The sequence below is a fragment of the Drosophila hydei genome, unplaced genomic scaffold, assembly GCF_003285905.1.
Source record: "Drosophila hydei strain 15085-1641.00,03,60 unplaced genomic scaffold, DhydRS2 tig00008147-arrow-arrow-pilon, whole genome shotgun sequence".
Lineage (NCBI taxonomy): Eukaryota > Metazoa > Arthropoda > Insecta > Diptera > Drosophilidae > Drosophila > Drosophila hydei.
Genome location: NW_022045851.1, coordinates 525,776 through 547,942, shown reverse-complemented (window position 1 = coordinate 547,942; position 22,167 = coordinate 525,776). Strand labels below are relative to the sequence as shown.

Here is a 22,167-nt window from a genome sequence, read left to right as displayed (position 1 = left end):
TGTGCACTTGAAAACAAAACACTTTTAGTTTTGTTTTTGCTATTTTTTATTGTGTAATGTATTTTCTCTATGTTTTGTACTGTTTTTATTCTGTTATTTGCTTTATTCTACTTGGTATATACTTATACGCATATGAATGTGTATGTGCATATATCTCTTTGGTTCGCTTCTCGCTTGTTTTGTTCGCGTCAACAACTGAACTCAATATGGAATAAAAAAATATTGTTAATTTCAGTTTCAGTTTGGTGCTGGCGCGCTACAGTCCAAGCGATCGGTGGAAACGGAATTGAGCAAAGAACTAATACAAATATTTTTATATAGATATATATATATATATACGTACATATATATATAGACATACATATATAGCTCATATCGTTTGTGTTTCTGATTTTTGAAGATGAACAAAAACGTCGGCTTTGTCGAGCGGCTGCGTTGGCGTTTGAAGTGAGTGCGATTGTGACCCACAATTAATCTACATTCATTTATTTCATTGTTATAGAGCAACTATTTCGATCGTTCAGTTCTATTCATTATCTCATTAACTTATTCGTCTGAATCAATCAACATTTTTGTTGAACGTGTCAACATTTATTTCTGTGCAATATGATGCCAGCACCTTGATTACCAATAAATATATGTAAACCTATATAAAAACTGCTGCTCTATCAGGTTTATTTCACCATGACAAAGTACTCTTCAAATACTAAATACTCGTACAAGCTAGCTTTATTTATTTACTTATGTGCAAGAGGTTTATTTACATAAGGAATTAGCAGAATACATAAATAGATGATATAGAAAGCTTTTAAAAGAAAACTTTTGTTGTTTCTAGGCAGTCATAACGATAATATTCATAGACCAGCAAATTAGGCGGCTATACCCATTTATCATCTTTGTGACTTTCATCTGTTTAGGCTGGATTTTTTTTATAAAATGTAATTAAGATAAGCATATATCTTTATATATATACATATATATATTTGCATATATATATATATATATATATATATATACTAAAAGTGATAAATTGCAGTAAAATTGTTGGCTAATAAATTAATAGTGTTTCGCTTTATGGAAAGCCTAAGATATCATATTTCACACAAAAAGTTGACGCTTTGTTGCCACAGATAAAATGCAGTTTTATAGTAAATCAATAAAGTTTTTATGTTTACCATTAAAATGTCACATAATCCCTTAATTTATACCCTCTCAATTATTTCATACGTTCGCAAATTAATCGCTTAATCAGTTTAATGAGTAACATATTTTGTATTTACGGCCTGTCATTAACGCACAGTTGGCCACAGAAGATACATAGATATGTATAAACACAATTTGTTGACACAGTTGAATGTTGTGTGAGCTTCTGTTGCTTATACTTTATTATATTTGATATTTACATTCGATGTATTATTAGAAGTTTTCGCTAAATATGCCAAAGGCGTTGAGTTTCAATGGGATGTGGCTCGATATGCGCATTGAATATGATATTACGAGGCTTATCGCCCCCGCCTTAGAAGCCGTCATGGCTGACATGCACCCTTCCCAGTCCATTCTCACATTACAATTATATGTAGCATATTATATATTATTTATTCTCAAGTTCAAATTGTAAAGTGCATCGTAGATAATTATTCAATTAGCCTTACAGCAACGAATCGCTTATTGAATAAACGTTAGTAATTTTATTTACTTAATAAGTGCAATTTAATTTAATTGCTGTGCAGCAAGTGCATTTATATAATACTTTATACTTAGATATGGAAGCTTAAAGTACGCAGGCGATGTAAATACCTTCATAAGGCCTTTGAATACTTTGATATATATAATTCGAAATGAGGATACTTTGATATATATAATTCTACTTAAGAAGGTGATACCCTGAAGCCCGTATTGAGTTGCTGTTTTTGTACTTCGACTGAATGTTAATATCAAATATATTGATGTCTTATGAAAGAGCACAGATGCTATCGATAAATTGAAAGAAACTTTAGTTAGACGTGCTATGCGAGCTTCATGAACATTTTGAAGTCTCTTCATCCTGTAAGTTTCAAGGTCGCGTTCGGTAGATGAACAGAGCGACATTTAGAATATATAAATATAGAAACACTATGCCCGGAATTATCTTAATAAATGACTGTATTTTAATTAAAGAGTATATATAAAATATATATATATTTATATTTTAATAAAGAGTATATAAAATATATATTTTAAAATGGACAAAGCTAACAAAAATGATGAGAAGTTAGTTTTGATTGTCGCTCTAGTCTTGCAGTTATCTCTTTCACATAAGAGAGAGACCTCAATTTAAAAAAGGTTCAGTGTAGACGCGTTTCGGTGTTTGTTTTGAATGATAATTGTTCCAATAATAGACACACAATAATCGCATTAAGAGTCATATATATTATAAGAGCATAGAGCATATGCCCCGCGTGATAAGTACAATTACTTTACAATCGTTATATAAATAAACTTGACACTCCATACGTAGGCAGTAGATGCTGCCGCCTTATCTCGGGCCACGTCTCTTTATACGTTTCGTGTCCCGCTGATAACCGAGAGCTACTCGACGACACAAAGTTCAGCCTGAAGTGTGTGCTCGGATTTGAGAGCTACTCTTGCTGGATAGCCACCTAGGGCAGAGGGGATGGGGGACACGCCCAGTGTCCAGTGGCAGTTGAGTGCATTGCAGCGTGACCGAGCAGTTGGCTTGTCAGCCGGTGTTCATTTATCACTGACAGACGTGCCCGGTTAACGGGATGTGCATGCCAATGCTCCAGTTAGCTCCAGCAGCAGAAGCTGAAGCGAAGGCCGTTGTATAGTTGATGGGCTGACGGTATGGTAAATAGCGACAAAAGCAGCCACAGCAGCCGCAGCAGCAAAATAATTTCAATTTAATGCTAATTAAAGCAAATAAGAGTGCTAAAGGCAAGGGGCCCTGTAGGCACATTAAAAGTGCGAAATAGTAATTGAGTTTGGGGTGCCGAGCATCAAATACCCTTTGCAACTACTTGTAAATGGAAATCTTATTTGCATCTGTCAATTTTAAATAAATAAATATTTGCTCGACTGTGTAATAGACGCCGTCTCTGGCTCTGCAGAAAATATGCAAATATATTAATATAAATTCATTTATTAGCACATTTCAAAATACACCATTTAATTTTTTAATGCGTACAGGGTATTATAATTAAGCTCAGGGGCGAGCAAATTATCAAATGAACTATGTTTATACATACATGCAAATATATACTACACACGCACTCTTGTATTATTATGTAAATTTTCATATTTACAGAACCATCGAGCATAAAATCCAACAATATCGCCTGACCACAAATGAGTCGGTCATCACCGACACGGAATATGGCAAAGTGCGGGGAGTTAAGCGCTTGTCCATCTACGATCTGCCTTATTTTAGCTTTGAGGGCATACCCTATGCCCAGCCGCCTGTTGGGGAGCTGCGCTTCCGTGCGCCGCAACGACCCACACCCTGGGAGGGCGTCAGGGACTGTACGCAAGCCAAGGACATGGCAGTACAGGTGCAATTCGTGTTCGACAAAGTCGAGGGCTCCGAGGATTGCCTTTATCTGAATGTCTATACGAATAATGTGAGTGTGATATAAGAATTTTGAGAGTTAGAGTTTCTCCAATGCACTTTGTCAAGCAGCTGAGTCCCGCTAAGCCACGCCCTGTTATGGTCTGGATACATGGCGGTGGCTTCATCATTGGTGAGGCTAATCGTGATTGGTACGGCCCGGACTACTTCATCAAGGAAGATGTCGTTCTGGTCACCATACAGTATCGCTTGGGTGCCCTGGGTAAGTTGAGAAATTGAATCTCCGATTCTTATTTGGTCCCATTCTAATCTATTACTTGCAGGCTTCCTCAGCCTGAAGACGCCGGGCTTGAATGTGCCTGGCAATGCGGGTCTCAAGGATCAGGTGATGGCTCTGAAATGGATTAAGAACAATTGCGCCAGCTTTGGTGGCGATCCCGATTGCATAACGGTCTTTGGCGAGAGTGCTGGAGCGGCCTCCACCCACTACATGATGCTGACGGATCAAACACAAGGACTCTTCCATCGTGGCATTCTGCAGTCGGGCAGTGCTGTGGCACCTTGGGCCTTCAATGGCGACATTACGTCTCGCGCCTTTTCGATTGCCAAGCTGGCGGGCTACAAAGGCGAGGACAATGACAAGGATGTGCTGCAGTTTCTGCAAACAGTGCGCGCTAGGGATTTGATACGAGTGGAGGAGCAAGTGCTAACGCCCGAGGACCATGCCAATAAGGTGATGTTTGCCTTTGGACCCGCACTGGAGCCATATGCAACGCCCGAGTGCGTGCTGCCAAAGCATCCGCTTGATATGATGAAGACCGCTTGGAGCAACTCGATACCCATGTTGATAGGCAACACCTCGTATGAAGGACTGCTCTGGGTACCTGGTGAGTGTGTGTGATTAATAGCCTCAATAAAAACCAGTCCAAAATTCGTCTCTTCAGAGATCAAATTGATGCCCCAGGTGGTTCAGCAGGTGGAATCCGGCACGGCCTTCGTTCCACGTGAGCTCTCAGCGATCAACCGCGACAAGGTTAGCAGCTGGGGTCAGAAGATACGCAGTGCCCATTTAACTGGCGAGAAGGCAACACCTGATAATTACATGGACGTAAGTTGATGTCCAAAATGTATATACTTTTCGCAATCAATTTGATTGACTCAGTACGAAATTCATCCGATTGACTGGGTAATTAACGGTATAGCTAAGAAACGATAGAAGTATTGCTTGAATGATTGAATAATTTACTTATCAACTGATTGATTGAATGTTTGAGATTAATTGGTTGATTCAGTGAATTTGTTCTTAACTGACTGACTGATTGACTTATTGCTTGGTTGAATGATTAAGACTGATTGAGTGACTGAATAAAATATTTATTTATTATTGACTGGTTGATCAGTTGATTGATTGAAATCTTTTCATTAGTTGACTAATTGAATGACCAATATAAGTTCTGATTGGTTGTATGACTGACAGAGATTAGTGATTGACCGGTTGATAGATTGATACAATGATTGTCCGACCGGTCGAAGTACTCCCTGATTGTCTGACCGACAAACCTACTGACGGTATGATTGAATGACTGATTAAACGATGCAAGAATTCATAGACAGATGCGTTCTTTGATTTTTTCATCTCCCTTTCTCTCCCTTCCCCACAGCTCTGCTCCATTTTCTACTTTGTCTTTCCTGCGCTGCGTGTGGTCCGCTCGCGACACGCCTATGCCGCTGGCTCGCCAGTTTACTTCTATCGCTACGATTTTGATTCGGAGGAGTTGATATACCCCTATCGCATTATGCGTTTTGGACGTGGCGTCAAGGGCGTCAGTCATGCGGATGATCTGACTTATCAGTTCAGCAGTCTTCTGGCCCGTCGCTTGTCAAAAGAGAGCCGCGAGTACCGCAACATTGAGCGCACGGTGGGTATCTGGACGCAGTTTGCGACGACAGGCAATCCCTACAGCTCGGAGATCAACGGCATGGACATGATTACCTGGGATCCAGTGCGTAAAAGCGACGAGAGTATAAAATGCCTAAATATAAACGATGAATTGAAGTTTATAGAGCTGCCCGAATGGCCGAAGCTAAAGATCTGGGAGAGTCTCTTCGATGATAACAAAGAGCTGTTATTTTAATTGAGAAATCCTTTAATTAATTAATAATTATATATCAATTTGTACATAAACCAAACTATATTGAGATAAAGTAAATAAACAATTGGTGGATTGTTGTAATAATAAAATAGAAAAACACAATATAGGCTTTCAAAATTCTCTCAACAATATACCCCAAAATTATTTGCATTTAGAAATTGTATAGCTCACGAAAAAATAAACAAAAAAAATTTAAACTATGTCCGCGTCACATCGTTTGAGTCGCGAACTTAGCGATATTACGGCCGCCAAGTCGAAGGTCCTGCGCAATGTGGAAGCTTCAGATGAATCATTGCTGCTGTGGACCGGGCTGTTGGTGCCGGAAAAGGCGCCATACAACAAGGGTGCATTTCGCATCGAGGTTAGCTTTCCTGACCAGTATCCGTTCATGCCACCGAGAATACTGTTCAAGACTCAAATCTATCATCCCAATGTCGATGAAAAGGGCCAGGTGTGTCTGTCCATAATAACGGCGGACAACTGGAAGCCAACAACGCGCACTGAGCAGGTATTTCAGGCGCTCATCGACATTGTCCATAATCCCCAACCAGAGCATCCGTTGCGCTCCGATTTGGCCGAGGAGTTTGTCAAAGATCATAAAAAGTTTATGAAGTCCGCGGAGGAATTCACCAAAAAGAATGCCGAGAAGCGCCCTCAATGAGTAGAAATATAGGCCACACCGAGGCTACCACTGAACGACATACCCACTTTTCGTTTATACAAAATTCTATATATATATATAGTCTTAAAAAATACTTATTACTGTCTTTTGTTTGAGATTCAATTAAATTTACAAGTTACTTGACGCACTGAACCCTATAAATACTGTCTGAGCTATTATTTGGATCTAGCTCGAGTTATCTAACAATGCATTGGTTAAGCATTTACCTGAGTCCCACTGTTTATTTATATACCAAGAGCCGGCCAACTGAACTACATATATAATATCTATTACATAATTTACACTCTACAGACTGGAACTCTGGCAATTGTCGACTTCTCTGCTTGCCACAGCATCTGCCATTGAGAGTAACATGCATTTAATAGCACGCTTAAAGGTTATCTATGGCTGATATTAAGTAGTTTAATTATTTTAAATTACCTGGTGACTTGATTAATTGGATGTTAATAAATATAATAGTATGAATCTAAAAATAACTATTGTATTATTACTCTTAGTATTAGTATTAGTACTGGTATTAGTATTAGTATTAGTATTAGTATTAGTATTAGTATTAGTATTAGTATTAGTATTAGTATTAGTATTAGTATTAGTATTAGTATTAGATAGTATTAGTATTAGTATTAGTTATTAGTCTTAGTATTAGTATAGTATTAGTATTAGTATTAGTATTAGTATTAGTATTAGTATTAGTATTAGTATTAGTATTAGTATTAGTATTAGTATTAGTATTAGTATTAGTATTAGTATTAGTATTAGTATAGTATTAGTATTAGTATTAGTATTAGTATTAGTATTAGTATTAGTATTAGTATTAGTATTAGTATTAGTATTAGTATTAGTATTAGTATTAGTATTAGTATTAGTATTAGTATTAGTATTAGTATTAGTATTAGTATTAGTATTAGTATTAGTATTAGTATTAGTATTAGTATAGTATTAGTATTAGTATTAGTATTAGTATTAGTATTAGTATTGTCTTCGTCTTCGTCTTCGTCTTCGTCTTCGTCTTCGTCTTCGTCTTCGTCTTCGTCTTCGTCTTCGTCTCGTCTTCGTCCTTCGTCTTCCGTCTTCGTCTTCTCTCGTCTTCGTCTTCGTCTTCGTCTTCGTCTTCTCTTCGTCTTCGTCTTCGTCTTCGTCTTCGTCTTCGTCTTCGTCTTCGTCTTCGTCTTCGTCTTCGTCTTCGTCTCGTCTTCGTCTTCGTCTTCGTCTTCGTCTTCGATTCTTCGTCTTCGTCTTCGTCTTCGTCTTCGTCTTCGTCTTCGGCCTTCGTCTTCGTCTTCGTCTTCGTCTTCGTCTTCGTCTTCGGTCTCGCTCTCGTCTTCGTCTTCGTCTTCGTCTTCGTCTCGTCTTCGTCTTCGTCTTCGTCTTCGTCTTCGTCTTCGTCTTCGTCTTCGTCTTCGTCCTTCGTCTTCGTCTTCGTCTTCGTCTTCGTCTCGTCTTCGTCTTCGTCTTCGTCTAGTCTTCGTCTTCGTATTAGTATTAGTATTAGTATTAGTATTAGTATTAGTATTAGTATTAGTATTAGTATTAGTATTAGTATTAGTATTAGTATTAGTATTAGTATTAGTATTAGTATTAGTATTAGTATTAGTATTAGTATTAGTATTAGTATTAGTATTAGTATTAGTATTAGTATTAGTATTAGTATTAGTATTAGTATTAGTATTAGTATTAGTATTAGTATTAGTATTAGTATTAGTATTAGTATTAGTATTAGTATTAGTATTAGTATTAGTATTAGTATTAGTATTAGTATTAGTATTAGTATTAGTATTAGTATTAGTATTAGTATTAGTATTAGTATTAGTATTAGTATTAGTATTAGTATTAGTATAAGTATTAGTATTAGTATTAGTATTAGTATTAGTATTAGTATTAGTTTTAGTATTAGTATTAGTATTAGTATCTAACTTAATGAAACTCACCCAAAGGGCGCAATATGGTGTTCTCTTGTAATTGAATTATATTTCACAATCTGCCTTGCATTTGTATATGTAGCGTGACGATATCGTACTTTACAACAGGTATGTAATTTGCTGTATAAATGGATTTAAATTGTTGAAAACAAGTTGGGCCTTGAATCAGTGTTCATGTAATAATAATAAGTTAAATATGGACTTAAATACTTATTTAATATTAAAATCTGAATAGTTGTTTGCATTGATAGTTTTTAAATGTTGGGTAAACAACTAATTTTAGCCCTTAACTACATTTGTAATAATTGATTGACCGCAACAGTTTTATTGACTTTGTTTTATCACGATTATAAAAGCACTCATCAAACTATCAGTTAACACATACGTTAATTTGATTAGAATCAACTTAATTTTAAATTTAATTATATGAAAGTCCACTTTTCAAATATTAAGTTGAGTATCGACAAGAAGCTTAAAGTCAACATTCATTCGCTTATGAACTACATCTATATTCCATTTCATCTAACTGCCAATCATAGATTGAATATGAAATATATATTGCTTGATAGGCTCTTTATTATATTAATTATATGGACTTCTATTGAATGAACTAATCGAAATGAGTTGACTGTTTTAATAACAGTAATTGCCTTCACTAATGATCAGGTTTATCGCACACTTATATGTACCCCAATATCCTATTATTACAATTAAAGCATGCAACAGTTTTCAATTGAGTGCAAAATGAGACGGAAGCCACAAAATTGAGTATTTGATACTTAAAATACACTCAAGTTGCGTGAGAGAAACTACGTTCATTGCTGTGCACCTAATCCTGGCAGATAATCTACTCTTTAGCTCATTGAGGGATTAAGAACTATGCTAAAATTAGTGAATGGTGACTTAATAGAGTTTCTATGTGAACGCACTTGCTTCATTAAAGTTTATAAATATATTGAAAGTATTTTTATTTAAGTAAGAGCTTTAGAATGTCACTCATATCAGTTTTATAAAAATAATATAGCTTAAATATATTATTTCAGCACACATTTTGAGCTCCAAACTTGTCGGAAACTGTTGATTAACATGCCGCCCGCTCCGAAAACATTGTACTACAAATTGTTGCACATACGCCCTGTGTGACAAACAAAGTGAAATATGTGCATAAGCAAAATAAAATAACTTTAAAACCAAAAGTCAAACAAATCATCAACAAAAAGACAAGTGCAGTGAAAACTATTCTGTGTACTCCGGCTGCTGTGTGTGCGTGTTTTGTTGTTGCTGAGTGTGTGTGTGCACATGCTATAAACAATAAACAAAGGCAACAACAAGAACGATAACGTTTAAACAAAACAACGGCGCCCAGCAGAGACAGCAAGCGAACTCACTCGAGCAGACAATGCCATGGGCATTTGAGTGCGAAACCAGGCAGCGCACACTCACACACACACGCACATAAACATACACACAGAATATCACTCATATGTACGGCCAGACTAAATGAGTGTAAAAATTGCGCTGGTGTGTGTGCGTGCGATACGTACGTACGTCCGAGCGCTCGACGCTCGAGCGCTCGACCACTAAACTTAGACAGCGCCTACTTCAAATGCTTCAGTAGACGCGCAGCCCCTGAGTAAAACGCAAGTCGAGCCCGAGGCCCCAAAGCCGGCATTCAATCAATCAGCATCAATGAAGCGCAGCACATTTAATTAAAAGAGAACAAGAGAACGCCGAGTTGCAGCTGAGAAAATCTGTATAAATGCTAATTTCAATCAAATATCAAATTAAAAGTTTATAAAAAAATAAAACGAAAAATCAATCAGGCATTCCTAGCGAAAGCCTGCGAAAAGGGCACGTTGCGCATACGCCGCGTGGGCGTTTAATTTTTTATATGCCACTTGCCATTTACCACTTAAAACAATTTGACCTGTCGCGTTGATATTTACTGTGATTGTTTTTCCTATTTGTGTGCGAGTGTGTGTCTAATTGCCTAGAAGCAAGGAATCAAATTGCACTGCATTTTGAGCTGGTGCCAAACCACAAGAGAACATGTCATTTGATATAGCAATTGCCGATCAGATGCGCATCGCATTAAAGTAAGTGCCCATAAATATTTATTTTTCAAATCAAGTGCATCTATAATCGATAAACAACACCACAGCTTTCTATTGAAATAGAAATATTTCCTGGTTTCAAAATCTAAAAGGAGCTTAAAATCTTAAATTATTCAAAATAAATAAATTGTATTAGTAAAATTTAAATATATTTCAATTATTCAAAAAATTTAATTTCTTTTATTTGTTGGAATATTAATTATTTTGTTTTTTCGTGAATAAGAAATAATTAATAAGAAAGTCAGTTATGAAACTACAAATAGTATATTCATAAACCAGAACTGGCGCATTTTAATGATTAATTATTTTAAATAATTTTAACAGCATAAAGTCATGTATTGGAAAATAATAATTTAGTCATACATAAAAAAACTAATATATTTTAAATTTAAAATGGGTTACAGTCATTATGTTTTATGAGTGTTCGCTAATAAATAGCATTGAAAACTTTGCACTCAGATATGATTTATATAATTAGTTGAGCTCTGTGACATTTGCGTGCGATGCACAAATAAATATTACTATCTGATTGCCTCAATGAACAGTCTATCGAATAGTTCAAGTGCTGATTGAACCTTTCTCAGTAACAGAAGTAGGGCTTATCGCCAATCTGTCAAAAAAGAATTATAAAAATAAATTGTGTTGAAATCGACCACAGCTGCGTCAGAGCTTGAAATATTGGGCTTATCAGCAGCTGGCCTACCGTGGCAACCGCAGCCGAGGAGGCTGGGCTAATCGAGCATCTCGAATCCGGTTCATATACGGCTGGAGGTCTTTTTAAATAAAGTTGCATCCGCATTGTCTGCACTCACGATTCACCTTGACGATCCGGCTGATCTTCAGACATTGTCTGATAAGAATATCACCATGTCTACTTTTACTATACTGTGAACTTTGTTCCCAGCGACCAGTCAGAATGAGTAAACGCAATTTGAGGACGTTTGGCAGCGATTTTCGAGGTAGTTTTTATCAGCTGGTAGCTTATTTTAATGTTTTTTTTTATGTTCGAATTAATTATAGACTACGTCTAACAATATGAAATCGGTTGATAAGGGGCGCTTTTGTTAACGGACTCATTGTAGATATTAGCTGAGTCGGTTTGTTCGCATTGCTTTTATAACATTTCACTTCATAAATCAAAAGTTGTGTTAGCTTATCATATGAAACGGAAAATTCTATTATCAACGGAAACTTAAGCCAATGAATGTGAAATCGAACAGCAGTTGAAAATGTTCTGACTAAGTGGCCAAAGTCAAGATCACACTGGGAATGCGTAAAGAACACGTTTGGCTTACTGCTACGAAATGTCAGGGTTATTTTAGCATTATTTTTTTAAAAACTCTGCCAGCTCTGCAAACTATGTCAGCAGCTTGAAAAGTCAACAAACGGTTTGCGTAGATGCATAAAATAAAACAAAATAAAAACAAGTCTTCAGCTGATTTTTTTCTGTGGCTCAGTCAAGTTTTTGTTTCGCAAGAAGCAACTCTTAGAAAATAGTTAAGAATTGCTACTTAAACAATATTTCCAAGTATTTGTCTAATTAAAACCAAACAAAAAAAGCTGCGAGCATAACTAATTTAAGCACTTAGTCCCAACGCGTAATTAAACCTTACTTCATCGTATAATACATTTATTTAAATGGGGGTTTTTCTAAATGGTTAAACTTTAATATTTAAGCTTTGTATTGTTTGTATAAATAAATAATAACGAAGTAAACTGAATAATAAATGGGTGTAAAGTTGAGGAATTAAAAGAAAACGTTTAATATTATTTATTATTACACAGGGAATGGAGCTTAAAAACTGAAAATCGGAAGATTTTTGCTTTATATCTAAATTTATTTTGAAAGTCATATAAGCTTAAATCATCATAAAACAATATTAATGAAACGGAAAACAGAATAGTCAGATCACGTCAGTCTTTCGAGATATTCTTACCTAAAAGTGGATCGATGGAGGGGGATGTAAATGACTGCAGTTATAAATCAAAATCAAAAAACGCTACAACACTTAGACTCGGATTCAGTAGGCAACAACCTTCAAGTTTTTGCTAAATCATTCTATTAGCTTATCTAACTTCTAACGTACAAATTAGTTTTATTTATTTGCTCGTTATTTTGTGATATATTTATTTAATTATTTTACCAGTATAAACTGAATCATTTTTCTATCAATACAAATAAAATAATAAATTGAATATTATAGTCCGGCGTATTGTGTCTAGAATCGTTCTTCGCCGAAATAAAATCCATCAATGGCTGCTGAAATTGCAAGCGTTTTCATCTTATGCATTTGCATTACTTTACACATCGCTGCACGAATTTGATAAATGACCACAAATTTGTTCAGCCGCATTTTTGGCAGCCAAAATAAAATGTGCTGGACCAAAATGCCATTGACCTGAAACGCTTTCCTGCCAATTGACGAATTGAAATATTGATTGAATTTTGATCGGTTTTCTTCTTGTGCTTGAATTACACAACAATAATTTTAATTGGGGCATGTTTGCTAAATGCATTTTCAAATAAGGTCACACACTGATAAGGCAAAGCTAGCTAATTGACAGATTAAGGCATTTGCAAGCAATTCGTTAAGTCTCACTGATTGTGTAAGCTGTTAAGAGGGGTCATAAATGGAAGCGGAGGAGGAGATATATTCTATAATGTTTTCAGCCATTTTCGTTAACGTGGCTTAACCCGTAAATGTATAAGCTAATTTAATCTATAATGTTAAATAGATGCGGGTGCTACTCTTACTGAAAAGATGCCTAATTATGCATTTAGTTTGCTGGTGATAAGTTAATTTTTCTACAAGGGCATTCATCATTTCGAACATCTCAAAAATAACTGTAAATATTCGTTAATAATCATAGACATTTGACACCTTCCAAATGCTCGAGCATTAACTAACTAATGCTGTTGACAAAAGCACTTCTGTTGGTCATTCTCAAGTATATATTATAGACGTTATATGCACATCTGATTAACATGCTGTAAATAATTTATGTGGTTAGTTTTGTATGCAAAGTCAATGTCAGAGATTTTTGTGAACGTTTCTTTGCGATTTCAATCGGCATACAAATCGTGCACAGACCCAGAAACAGATGAGGCCCGGTTATGGAATATTGCGTCTCGTCTACCATCTGATTATTTGATTTCAACCGCTCATAAAAACAAAAGTTATATGAATGAGGGGTTATATGTAGCTCAGCTTGGAATAACCAGTTCTTGAGTCTGGTAAATGTTACTTTATAACTAGCTCGTTTATATAGCCTACGCTGACCTTGAGCCTGGCGAAATTCTAGAATTAATGCTGGCAATTAGCACGACGTATATAAGTGTAGTACAATTCACACAAAGTACTTGGAAGAGTTTTTAACTGGAATTATGAAAATACCCTCAAGGTTGCACTTTGCTCTGTAAAAATATAAGAGCATGGAGAACTTCACCAGCTGCTAATTAATTTGTTACTCATACTATGCGAATAATTTGTGCTCGTATATACTGTCTGAGATCGAATAAAAACTTTTCATATTTCCATATTTGCAATCCATATCGCGGCCCCTCCGCCTGCTGTGGATCGACTCACGCATCGTTTGGGCGTCACGTTTCTAAATGGAAACGCACTTGAAATATTTAATGGGGGTGTCTGCTCTCTGGTGCTCTCTATACAGAAATCGAATACAGAAATCGCAAGACTGTGTCTCACTTGCTTGCACTGAGTCTTTTCCCTTGCGCTGATAATTGTTTTTATATTGATTAGGAAATTAGTTTGCTATCGCAAGCGATAGTTATAGACGCTTTTAAGCTGCATTGATAATAGATAAGACGTTGGGTTTTAGTATTTCATTATCAATGAAATTGCACTGTGTTTTCGAGAGAAAGAGAGAGAGAGAGAAGAAAAGAGAAGAAAAGAGGAAAAGAAAGAGAGAGAGAGAGAGAGAGAGAGAGAGAGGAGAGTGGAGAGAGAGGAGAGTGGAGAGAGAGGAGAGTGGAGAGAGGAGATGGAGAGAGAGGAGATGTTAGAGAGATGAGCTGAGCTGAGAAATCGCTGGCCAGCTCGCGCCTCGCGCGCCCTCTACTCTCACTCCTCTCTCCTCTCTCTTAGCCCTCGGCGCTAGCGAGCGCTATCTCTCGCTCGCCCGCGCGCGCGCTCGCCCTCTCCGCCTCCCGCGCTCGCGCGCCGCTCCCCGCGCGCTCCGCGCGCTCCTCGCCCCGCGCTCTCGCTCGCTCGCGCTCGCGCTCGCTCGCGCGCCGCGCTGCGCCGCGCTCGCGCCGCGCGCGCGCGCGCTGCGCGCCGCGCCGCTCGCGCCCGCGCGCCGAGCGCGCGCCGCCGCGCGCGTGCGAGAGAGAGAGACAGAGATAATACGAAATGAATAGATAGAGCACTGTTGTAAAAGTCTAAAAATAATGTTATTTATTCTGAAGTTATTTTTAATGTAAAAAAATGGATTTGGATTGAATATTATATATTATATACATTCACATTAAGAATCTTTCGCATATTCATCTTTAATTTATTGAATATATTCATATATATATATATATATATATATCATATATTCATTTGTATTTGTAACTGACCTATAAGTATCGATTACGATTTTTAGGTATACATGCAATAGATATGATCTTAGTTTATATTATATTTTACATTAGAGCTTTCTCTTTCTTATAACGCACATCTGAAGGTCACTAGCTGCTCGGAAAAGCGTAAATAATACATAGTGGAATCATTTTGTTGTATGTTGCTTGTCTGAAGAAAGGGCAAAGGTAGCTAAGAGCTCGCGCAACGTGTCTATTGAACGTTTATAAACAAAGTAGACGAATGTTTAGACAAACACTTATCTAAGTTGATTGGCTCGAAGTGCAATCAGCTGTCGGATTCGTATTGCATTAATGGTGCTCACCTTTGTATCTCTCTTACTTCTAGCTATGTCAAGTTTAAGACAAAACAACAACATTTGCGGAGCAACGATAAGGTCGTTGCCGATACGGTCTATGGCAAGGTGAAGGGCGTAAGGTGGCGTTCGATCTATGGCCCTAACTACTACAGCTTCGAGGGCATACCCTTTGCCAAGCCCCCAATAGGGGACTTGCGCTTTAAGGCGCCCGTCGAGCCGGATCCATGGACGGAGGTGAGACGCTGCACGCGAGAGCCCACAAAGCCCTGTCAGGTGAATCTGGTGTTGAAACAGGTGCAGGGCAGTGAGGACTGTCTGTACCTAAACGTATATACCAGAGAGGTGAGTCACACATAGGCTATTTACAGTTAAGCCTAGATTCAATTGCTATTCTCTTCCAGTTGAAGCCGCAAAAGCCGCTGCCCGTTCTCGTCTGGATCTACGGCGGAGGCTTTCAGATGGGCGAAGCCTCGCGAGATCTTTACAGTCCCGACTACATAATGATGGAGCATGTGGTGCTGGTGACCATATCTTACCGCCTAGGCGTGCTAGGCTTTCTCACTTTGGACGACCCGGAGCTGGACGTGCCCGGCAATGCGGGTCTTAAGGATCAGGTGCTCGCTCTGCGCTGGGTTAAACGCAATTGCCAGTTCTTTGGCGGCGATCCGAACAACATAACCGTATTTGGCGAGAGCGCAGGAGGCGCCTCAACGCACTACATGATGCTCACGGAGCAGACGCGGAATCTCTTTCACAAGGCTGTGCTCATGTCTGGCTCAGCTCTATCCCCGTGGGCGGTAACACCCAAAAACAACTGGGCCTATCGCCTAGCCCAAGCCACTGGCTACACAGGCGAGCCGATCGACCGGGAGATATATAAGCATCTGCGATACTGTAAGGCGAGCAGCATGTTGCGCATGGCTGAGGACATTGTCACCATGGAGGAGCGACATCAGCGAAAAGTAATGTTCTGCTTTGCACCTACTATCGAGCCATACGAATCGGAGCACTGTGTGATACCAAAGCACCCGCTGGAGATGATGCGCAACTGCTGGGGCAACGACATACCTCTGGTCGTGGGCGGCAACTCCTTCGAGGGGCTGCTCGTCTTTCCCGAAGTGCGCAAATGGCCAGATCTGCTCTGCGATCTAGGCGACTGTGAGTACCTGTCGCCCGAGGACGCCGGCCTCGACTTGGATCAACGACGAGCCTTTGGCAAAAAGCTAAAGTCCTTGTACTTTGGTGACAAAGAGCCCAGTCGAAAGACGCTACTACAATACTGTGATGTAAGTAAATAAAGAAAATATATCGCATATAATTATCTAAGAAAATGATCTAAAAAATTTAGATTTGTTAATATTGCCAGATACGTTTTATAGATTCATATAAAAATATAAAAGTACTGAGAATAGCTAGAGAAATATAGAAACATAAATCAATTTGAGGACTTGTTTAGCATAAAGAAATAAAGATTAAAAGTAAGCTGTATTATATATTTCTAGCAGGCAAAGAGTAGCTGCAAAATGAATCCCTAAATGTGAAATATATATTTATTTCCACATATATGCATAAAGACGTCTTGCTTTAATCCATGAATTGAATTTTATTTTAGCTCTGCTCGTATAAATATTTCTGGCATGGCATCCATCGCACTCTGCTGTCGCGCAGTCGGTATGCGCCGCAAGCGCCCACATTTCTGTATCGATTCGATTTTGATTCGGAGCACTTCAACATAATGCGAATTATTACCTGCGGCCGCAAGGTGCGTGGCACGTGCCATGCCGATGATTTATCCTATTTGTTTTACAACGCGGCTGCCAAAAAGCTAAAGTCTCGCTCGGCCGAGTTTAAGACGATACAGCGTCTGGTGTCCATGCTGGTGCACTTTGCCGCCACCGGGAAGCCCAGCATCTCGCTCTTCACGCAGGAGGAGGCCGACGGGGACAGAGAGCCACGTCCACACGTTTGGCTGCCCATATCCCGAAAGGATGCGGTATTCAAGTGTTTGAATATTTCACATGATGTGAAGGTGATTGACTTGCCCGAAGCGCAAAAGCTGTGGCTCTGGGACAGCATGTACGCCGACAAGCAACTATTGTACTAGAAACATCCGACCAAACAATCTGCTCTCCACGCCCCCCTCTTATTTACGTCTATAGCTTTAAGTCATGGCCCTGGGCTTGGCCCTAAATGCACAGCAAAACTGTTTGCTTTGGCAACAAATGTAAATGTAGATATAAATTATATATGTAGATATATTTATATACACACTCACACTCAGATACATTCATGCGTGTGTGTCTGTAAATATGAGCATATTTTTTATAAAGTCCTTTGGCTATTTATGTTCTGATTGAGTTATTATCGAATGGCATTTTAGTGTAAACATAAGTCCATAAAATCTAATAAAATAAATAATCAATGTTTAAGCTTTAAATTTGTGCATATAAATAATTATTTATATACATCAATTTGAGAATTTTTTAATGTCAAATAATATAAGAAGAATATAGAAGTAAATGGAATACATATATATTAAAAAATAAAAAAAATTATATATATATATATATATATATATATATATATACTGTAACCCTCATTTTATACTTGTTGAACAAAACGTTTTTAACTCTTAAGTTGCTTCAGCCCAACCAATTGGAAAAACCAAGCGTAAAGTATGCAACGCTTTATTATATTAAAAATTCCTAACATTTTCAGACACCTGAACACACACTGAACGCACACATTTGAGCTGTTGGAAGGCCAAAGCTCACACATTTCTCTTTCACACGCACACACACACACATACACACATCCATATATATTTCTATCTATATACAGAAAAACAGTTGGACCATAACGACTTTTCTGGGCTCTTTCAGAAGCTTAGAAAATAATCCAAAAAATAAAAGAAGGAAAAATCAAAAATCAAAATCTTGTCTTATTTTTAAATTTATTTATATATATTAAATATAAATAAATATGTTTCTTTTTAACAATACATATTGTTTTCTGTTGGAACTCTAATTTGAAAACATGTTGTCAAGTCCAGATACCCCGTGAAATGATTAATTATTAGCCTTTTTTTGTTTGTAGATTCTTAGCGCTTTAACCGTAACAACATTTTGTAATTTGTTTGTGTTGCGTTGCCTGTGTGTCACCCCAAAAAGTCGCTTTGTCTGGCTTAAATTCAACAAACGGGGTACACATTCGAAATCGTCCTCAACGCAGTTCGCCTCCGCCTGGCGTTTATTGTAATTAACAACTTACACGTGCTATGCACATTAACTGAGCTGGGCGAACTTTAGATTATATATTTCAATTGTGTATTTCCTTGTAATATTTTAATTATTATTTACAGTTGCTCTGTAAATTTGCCAAAAATTTTTGTTAAATATGCCATCTTTCAGGCGCTGACTGAAATCCCGCTGCTGCTTTACAGTCGCTGCCTAAAAGTATGCAATACTTTTTAGAATCGTTTTGCTAATGGCAATTAAAGCGTAGGCATGAAATGCGCTTCTAGTTAACTAATAAGAGCTAATTGCTGCTAACATTTTTGCGTAGTATCAGAGTAATTTATCACGCTAATATTTTGTATCCTTTTAAATCGGGTTTTTACACGACGAAAGAGTTGGGTGAGCAGGCAGGCTAAGCCAAGCTCTATATTTAAGATCTACTGAATTATAATTAAGACTGCTTTAAATTATATATTACGATGAGATTTGAGTCATTCAGCTTAAGCTGCCTCGTTATCCTTGCCGATCCCATCTTCCAGCAAGTTAAACAGGCTTTAACTATGTCAAAAGCTTATGCATTTTTAAATCCCAGACAATAGTTTTTTTTTCTTTTTGTTTTATTGTCACGTGTGTGCGAGTGGGCGTAGCGGATGGCACACACACATACCCACACACACACACACAAACACTTGCAAACTGTAAGCCATGCTCCACATTGCTGTGACGTCGCCGCCGGAGGGGCAACAGGAAGACGCATGTGTCCCGTGTGCCATAATCGAGTCACGGAATGGCTTGAAAAAAGTCACGCGAGATTGTTGAACTGTCTGAAAATTATGAGTGTCGGGGTTAGCCATTGCTATTCACAAGGGGCGTGGCGGGCCGAACATTTGATTTGATTTTGAAAAATTCATGAGTCCAATGTTGAGCTCGCGCGAAATAATAGCGACCCGGCAGTCCCCAGGCCCCCTCAAAATTATGAACAACTGTCACGCTGTTTGTTGTGTGACAGCTGGCATTTACTTCGTCTTCTTATCTCGCATTCTGGATATGTGGCTCAGTGTGAAGTGCATAATATTTAATTACAAAGAAAATTGACATTTAAGTCCCAATTATTATGAATATTTTAAGAGACTTTAATTTCTTTTTAAATTGTAGGGCAGCAAATATTTTTTATTTGACACGTTTAATCTGATTGGCATACAAGGGACATGCATGTTTTTTCTCTGAGTAAAGCTCAATTATATTTATTTAAAATAATATAAAATAAGTATAAGCTCCACAAAACATTTATTCGCGAAATATACTGTAAAACGATTCTTTAATAAAAATCATAATTTGTTCACAATTTCAAGAAATATTTTTTTCTTTTAATAATTTTTACCTTATCAATGAGTTTGAGTTTTTATATTATACAAATATTTTTTGAACGATAAGTGTATTTTATTTTCCGATTCTAGAGAAAAAGAGTTGAGTAAGTTATAAAAAAAATAACATTTTTTTATATTTTTTTCCACTTGTCTTATATTCATTTTTGTTTTTATAAAAATTTGTTTTTGTTCTTAGCAGTTTATCTGACGTGCACAGTTCATGTGAGTCAACCAAATTATCCATCAAATATTGTACGCAGATCCATAAAAGCCATTTGTCTATGATCACATAATCAAATGAAAAGTGATTTTTGTATATGTGAAGCATTAACAGATGGCAACGATCAGGTAACAAAATAACGCAAAGTGAAAATCTTAGCATAGCGAATGGAAGGCTTTAATTTTCATTAATCAAAATCATTTAGCATTTAACAAAGTGTAAATCGAGCCAGAAATAGACGTAAATTTTCAATTGATTTAAATTAATTACGAGAGAGGAAAACGTGAACAAGTGCTCAGCACGAGATCGCAAAGAGAGCCACAGCAACGGATTGAGCAAGAGAGAGAGAGAGAGATGGAGAGTGTGCGATCAAGTTCAGTTCTTTAAAGCTCCGAGACTGACAGCTGCAAAGCACACACACAGCATAAGTCACGAGAGTTTATGATAGGCAATGCCGGCGCTTTTTTGCTCAAGGTCACATAATTAGTGTTTAGGATGAGGGGAGGAAGCGAATACAGAACATAACCGAAAAGAGCATATTGTGGCACATCATTATTTTGATTAAGTTTAATCAAGTTTGATTTAAGGCAGAGCGCGTGCACATCGCGTGTGAATGCCATATATCGAGCGATTGCTGCGATTAGCTCTCAATTTGCGTGACTGCGACTAAGTAACGCTAACTAACGGCAACTGGCCATAACTAACTATAATTGCCCGGTCAGAGCAACCGCCTGACCCCATTTTCAAAATGAATACGTTCAAAAGCGCAGCGGGGCGAAAGCTTCATAGTGAACTTTAAGCGTGCCAAAAGTTTTGCAGTAGCTTATGGCCCAGTCCTTCGGTCAGCTGTTGTTTATGAGGAGTCAATTGTATACCCTGCTTTATTCACATTGCTTTAAGAACAAAAAGCAAAAAGTGCGTTAAGTAGTCAAATTTATGACTTCATTTTCAGCTTAAGCTAGACTAAAATGATATTTAAGCTACACCACGGTCAATAAGATAAGAATTCCAAATTCTGTTATAGTGTATGAAATAAATACTTCAATAATTATTCATTATAAACATGAACTTTGCCTTCAACAATAAGTAGTGAGCTTTCCATGGTATTCCCTTTGATGACAATGATTCATTACCGCCCGGAATAACTAATGCAGCGTTGAGCACACTTCACCTTATCAATATGTTTTCTATACTTACGTACAATATGTATTTTATTTATGATTTTTTTGGAAAGATTATCAAGGCGTGTCAGTGAAAACAGCGAAATCACGGTGGGCACTTGCCGTCATACATACTCATTAACATTTATCAATATGTACTGATAAGGCGTGTACAAAAAGGCGCATTGGTTGAGGCCTAATAGTACAGTAACAGTGAGTCAATATTTAACCAATGATTCAGTACGCAATGACCTATGTAATATGGAGCGCTTAAGCTAAGCACTATTTCATTTAGAGACAGAAGCGGGATTTTTAGGCTCGAGAATTACGCTCTCATTAGACAGATGATAGCAATGGAAGCTAACTCTCGCGCTGCTCTCTCGCTGATTACGGTCTGATTTTAGCTTAGCTTCGCACGGCAACAAGATCAAGCAATAAGAAAATCAAGAAGAAGAGAAAAGAAAACTTACTCAACAAAAAGATCAGTCCAGCAAACAGTTAGGAGAGCAAGAAGAATATGGTCAACAAGCAACACAGACAGCTAGAAGAGCAAGAAACACAACAATAACAATAGCAAATTTAACACAGCCGCTGTAAGAACAAGAGAATCACAAAATAACAGCAACAAGCAAAGCATGCTAAGCATATTAACTACAAGAATAAAAAGAACAAATACAGCAAAAACAATAAGCAGAACACAGAACACTCACAACAATAAGAGTGAGCTCAACACAGCAGCTACAAGTACAAGAAGATGAACACAATACAACAATGAGAGCAAGTAAGACAGAGCAGCTAGTTCGTACGCTCTTATGCTCAATGGGAGAGCTTTTGCATGTGCCATGTGCT

The 22,167-nt window shown here is 37.6% G+C and overlaps 3 protein-coding genes across 3 annotated transcripts; all 3 read left to right on the top strand.

The window, feature by feature from the left end:
- Positions 1–252: 252 nt before the first annotated feature.
- LOC111602764 (esterase B1) lies at positions 253–5,826 on the top strand. Its single transcript, XM_023320023.2, has 6 exons — positions 253–447; positions 3,305–3,617; positions 3,677–3,827; positions 3,889–4,452; positions 4,510–4,673; positions 5,227–5,826. The coding sequence occupies exons 1-6, from the start codon at positions 401–403 to the stop codon at positions 5,698–5,700; spliced, it is 1,713 nt and encodes a 570-aa protein (XP_023175791.1). The 5' UTR covers positions 253–400; the 3' UTR covers positions 5,701–5,826.
- A 12-nt stretch (positions 5,827–5,838) lies between these two features.
- LOC111602767 (ubiquitin-conjugating enzyme E2-18 kDa) lies at positions 5,839–6,543 on the top strand. The gene has a single exon (XM_023320030.2). The coding sequence runs from the start codon at positions 5,918–5,920 to the stop codon at positions 6,377–6,379; it is 462 nt and encodes a 153-aa protein (XP_023175798.1). The 5' UTR covers positions 5,839–5,917; the 3' UTR covers positions 6,380–6,543.
- A 3,392-nt stretch (positions 6,544–9,935) lies between these two features.
- Positions 9,936–17,632, top strand: LOC111602761 (esterase B1-like). Its single transcript, XM_023320019.2, has 4 exons — positions 9,936–10,415; positions 15,365–15,677; positions 15,737–16,621; positions 16,948–17,632. The coding sequence occupies exons 1-4, from the start codon at positions 10,369–10,371 to the stop codon at positions 17,437–17,439; spliced, it is 1,737 nt and encodes a 578-aa protein (XP_023175787.2). The 5' UTR covers positions 9,936–10,368; the 3' UTR covers positions 17,440–17,632.
- The last annotated feature ends 4,535 nt before the right edge of the window (positions 17,633–22,167 follow it).

What these genes read in the sequence shown, in the direction of transcription:
- LOC111602761 (XM_023320019.2), top strand. Translation starts at nt 10,369, where the DNA reads ATGTCATTTGATATAGCAATTGCCGATCAGATGCGCATCGCATTAAA. An exon ending in CAGATGCGCATCGCATTAAA is followed by an intron (nt 10,416 to 15,364) that starts GTAAGTGCCCAT and finishes TCTTACTTCTAG; the next exon opens with CTATGTCAAGTTTAAGACAA. An exon ending in TAAACGTATATACCAGAGAG is followed by an intron (nt 15,678 to 15,736) that starts GTGAGTCACACA and finishes ATTCTCTTCCAG; the next exon opens with TTGAAGCCGCAAAAGCCGCT.
- LOC111602767 (XM_023320030.2), top strand. Translation starts at nt 5,918, where the DNA reads ATGTCCGCGTCACATCGTTTGAGTCGCGAACTTAGCGATATTACGGCC.
- LOC111602764 (XM_023320023.2), top strand. Translation starts at nt 401, where the DNA reads ATGAACAAAAACGTCGGCTTTGTCGAGCGGCTGCGTTGGCGTTTGAA. An exon ending in CGGCTGCGTTGGCGTTTGAA is followed by an intron (nt 448 to 3,304) that starts GTGAGTGCGATT and finishes TCATATTTACAG; the next exon opens with AACCATCGAGCATAAAATCC. An exon ending in TGAATGTCTATACGAATAAT is followed by an intron (nt 3,618 to 3,676) that starts GTGAGTGTGATA and finishes TTTGTCAAGCAG; the next exon opens with CTGAGTCCCGCTAAGCCACG.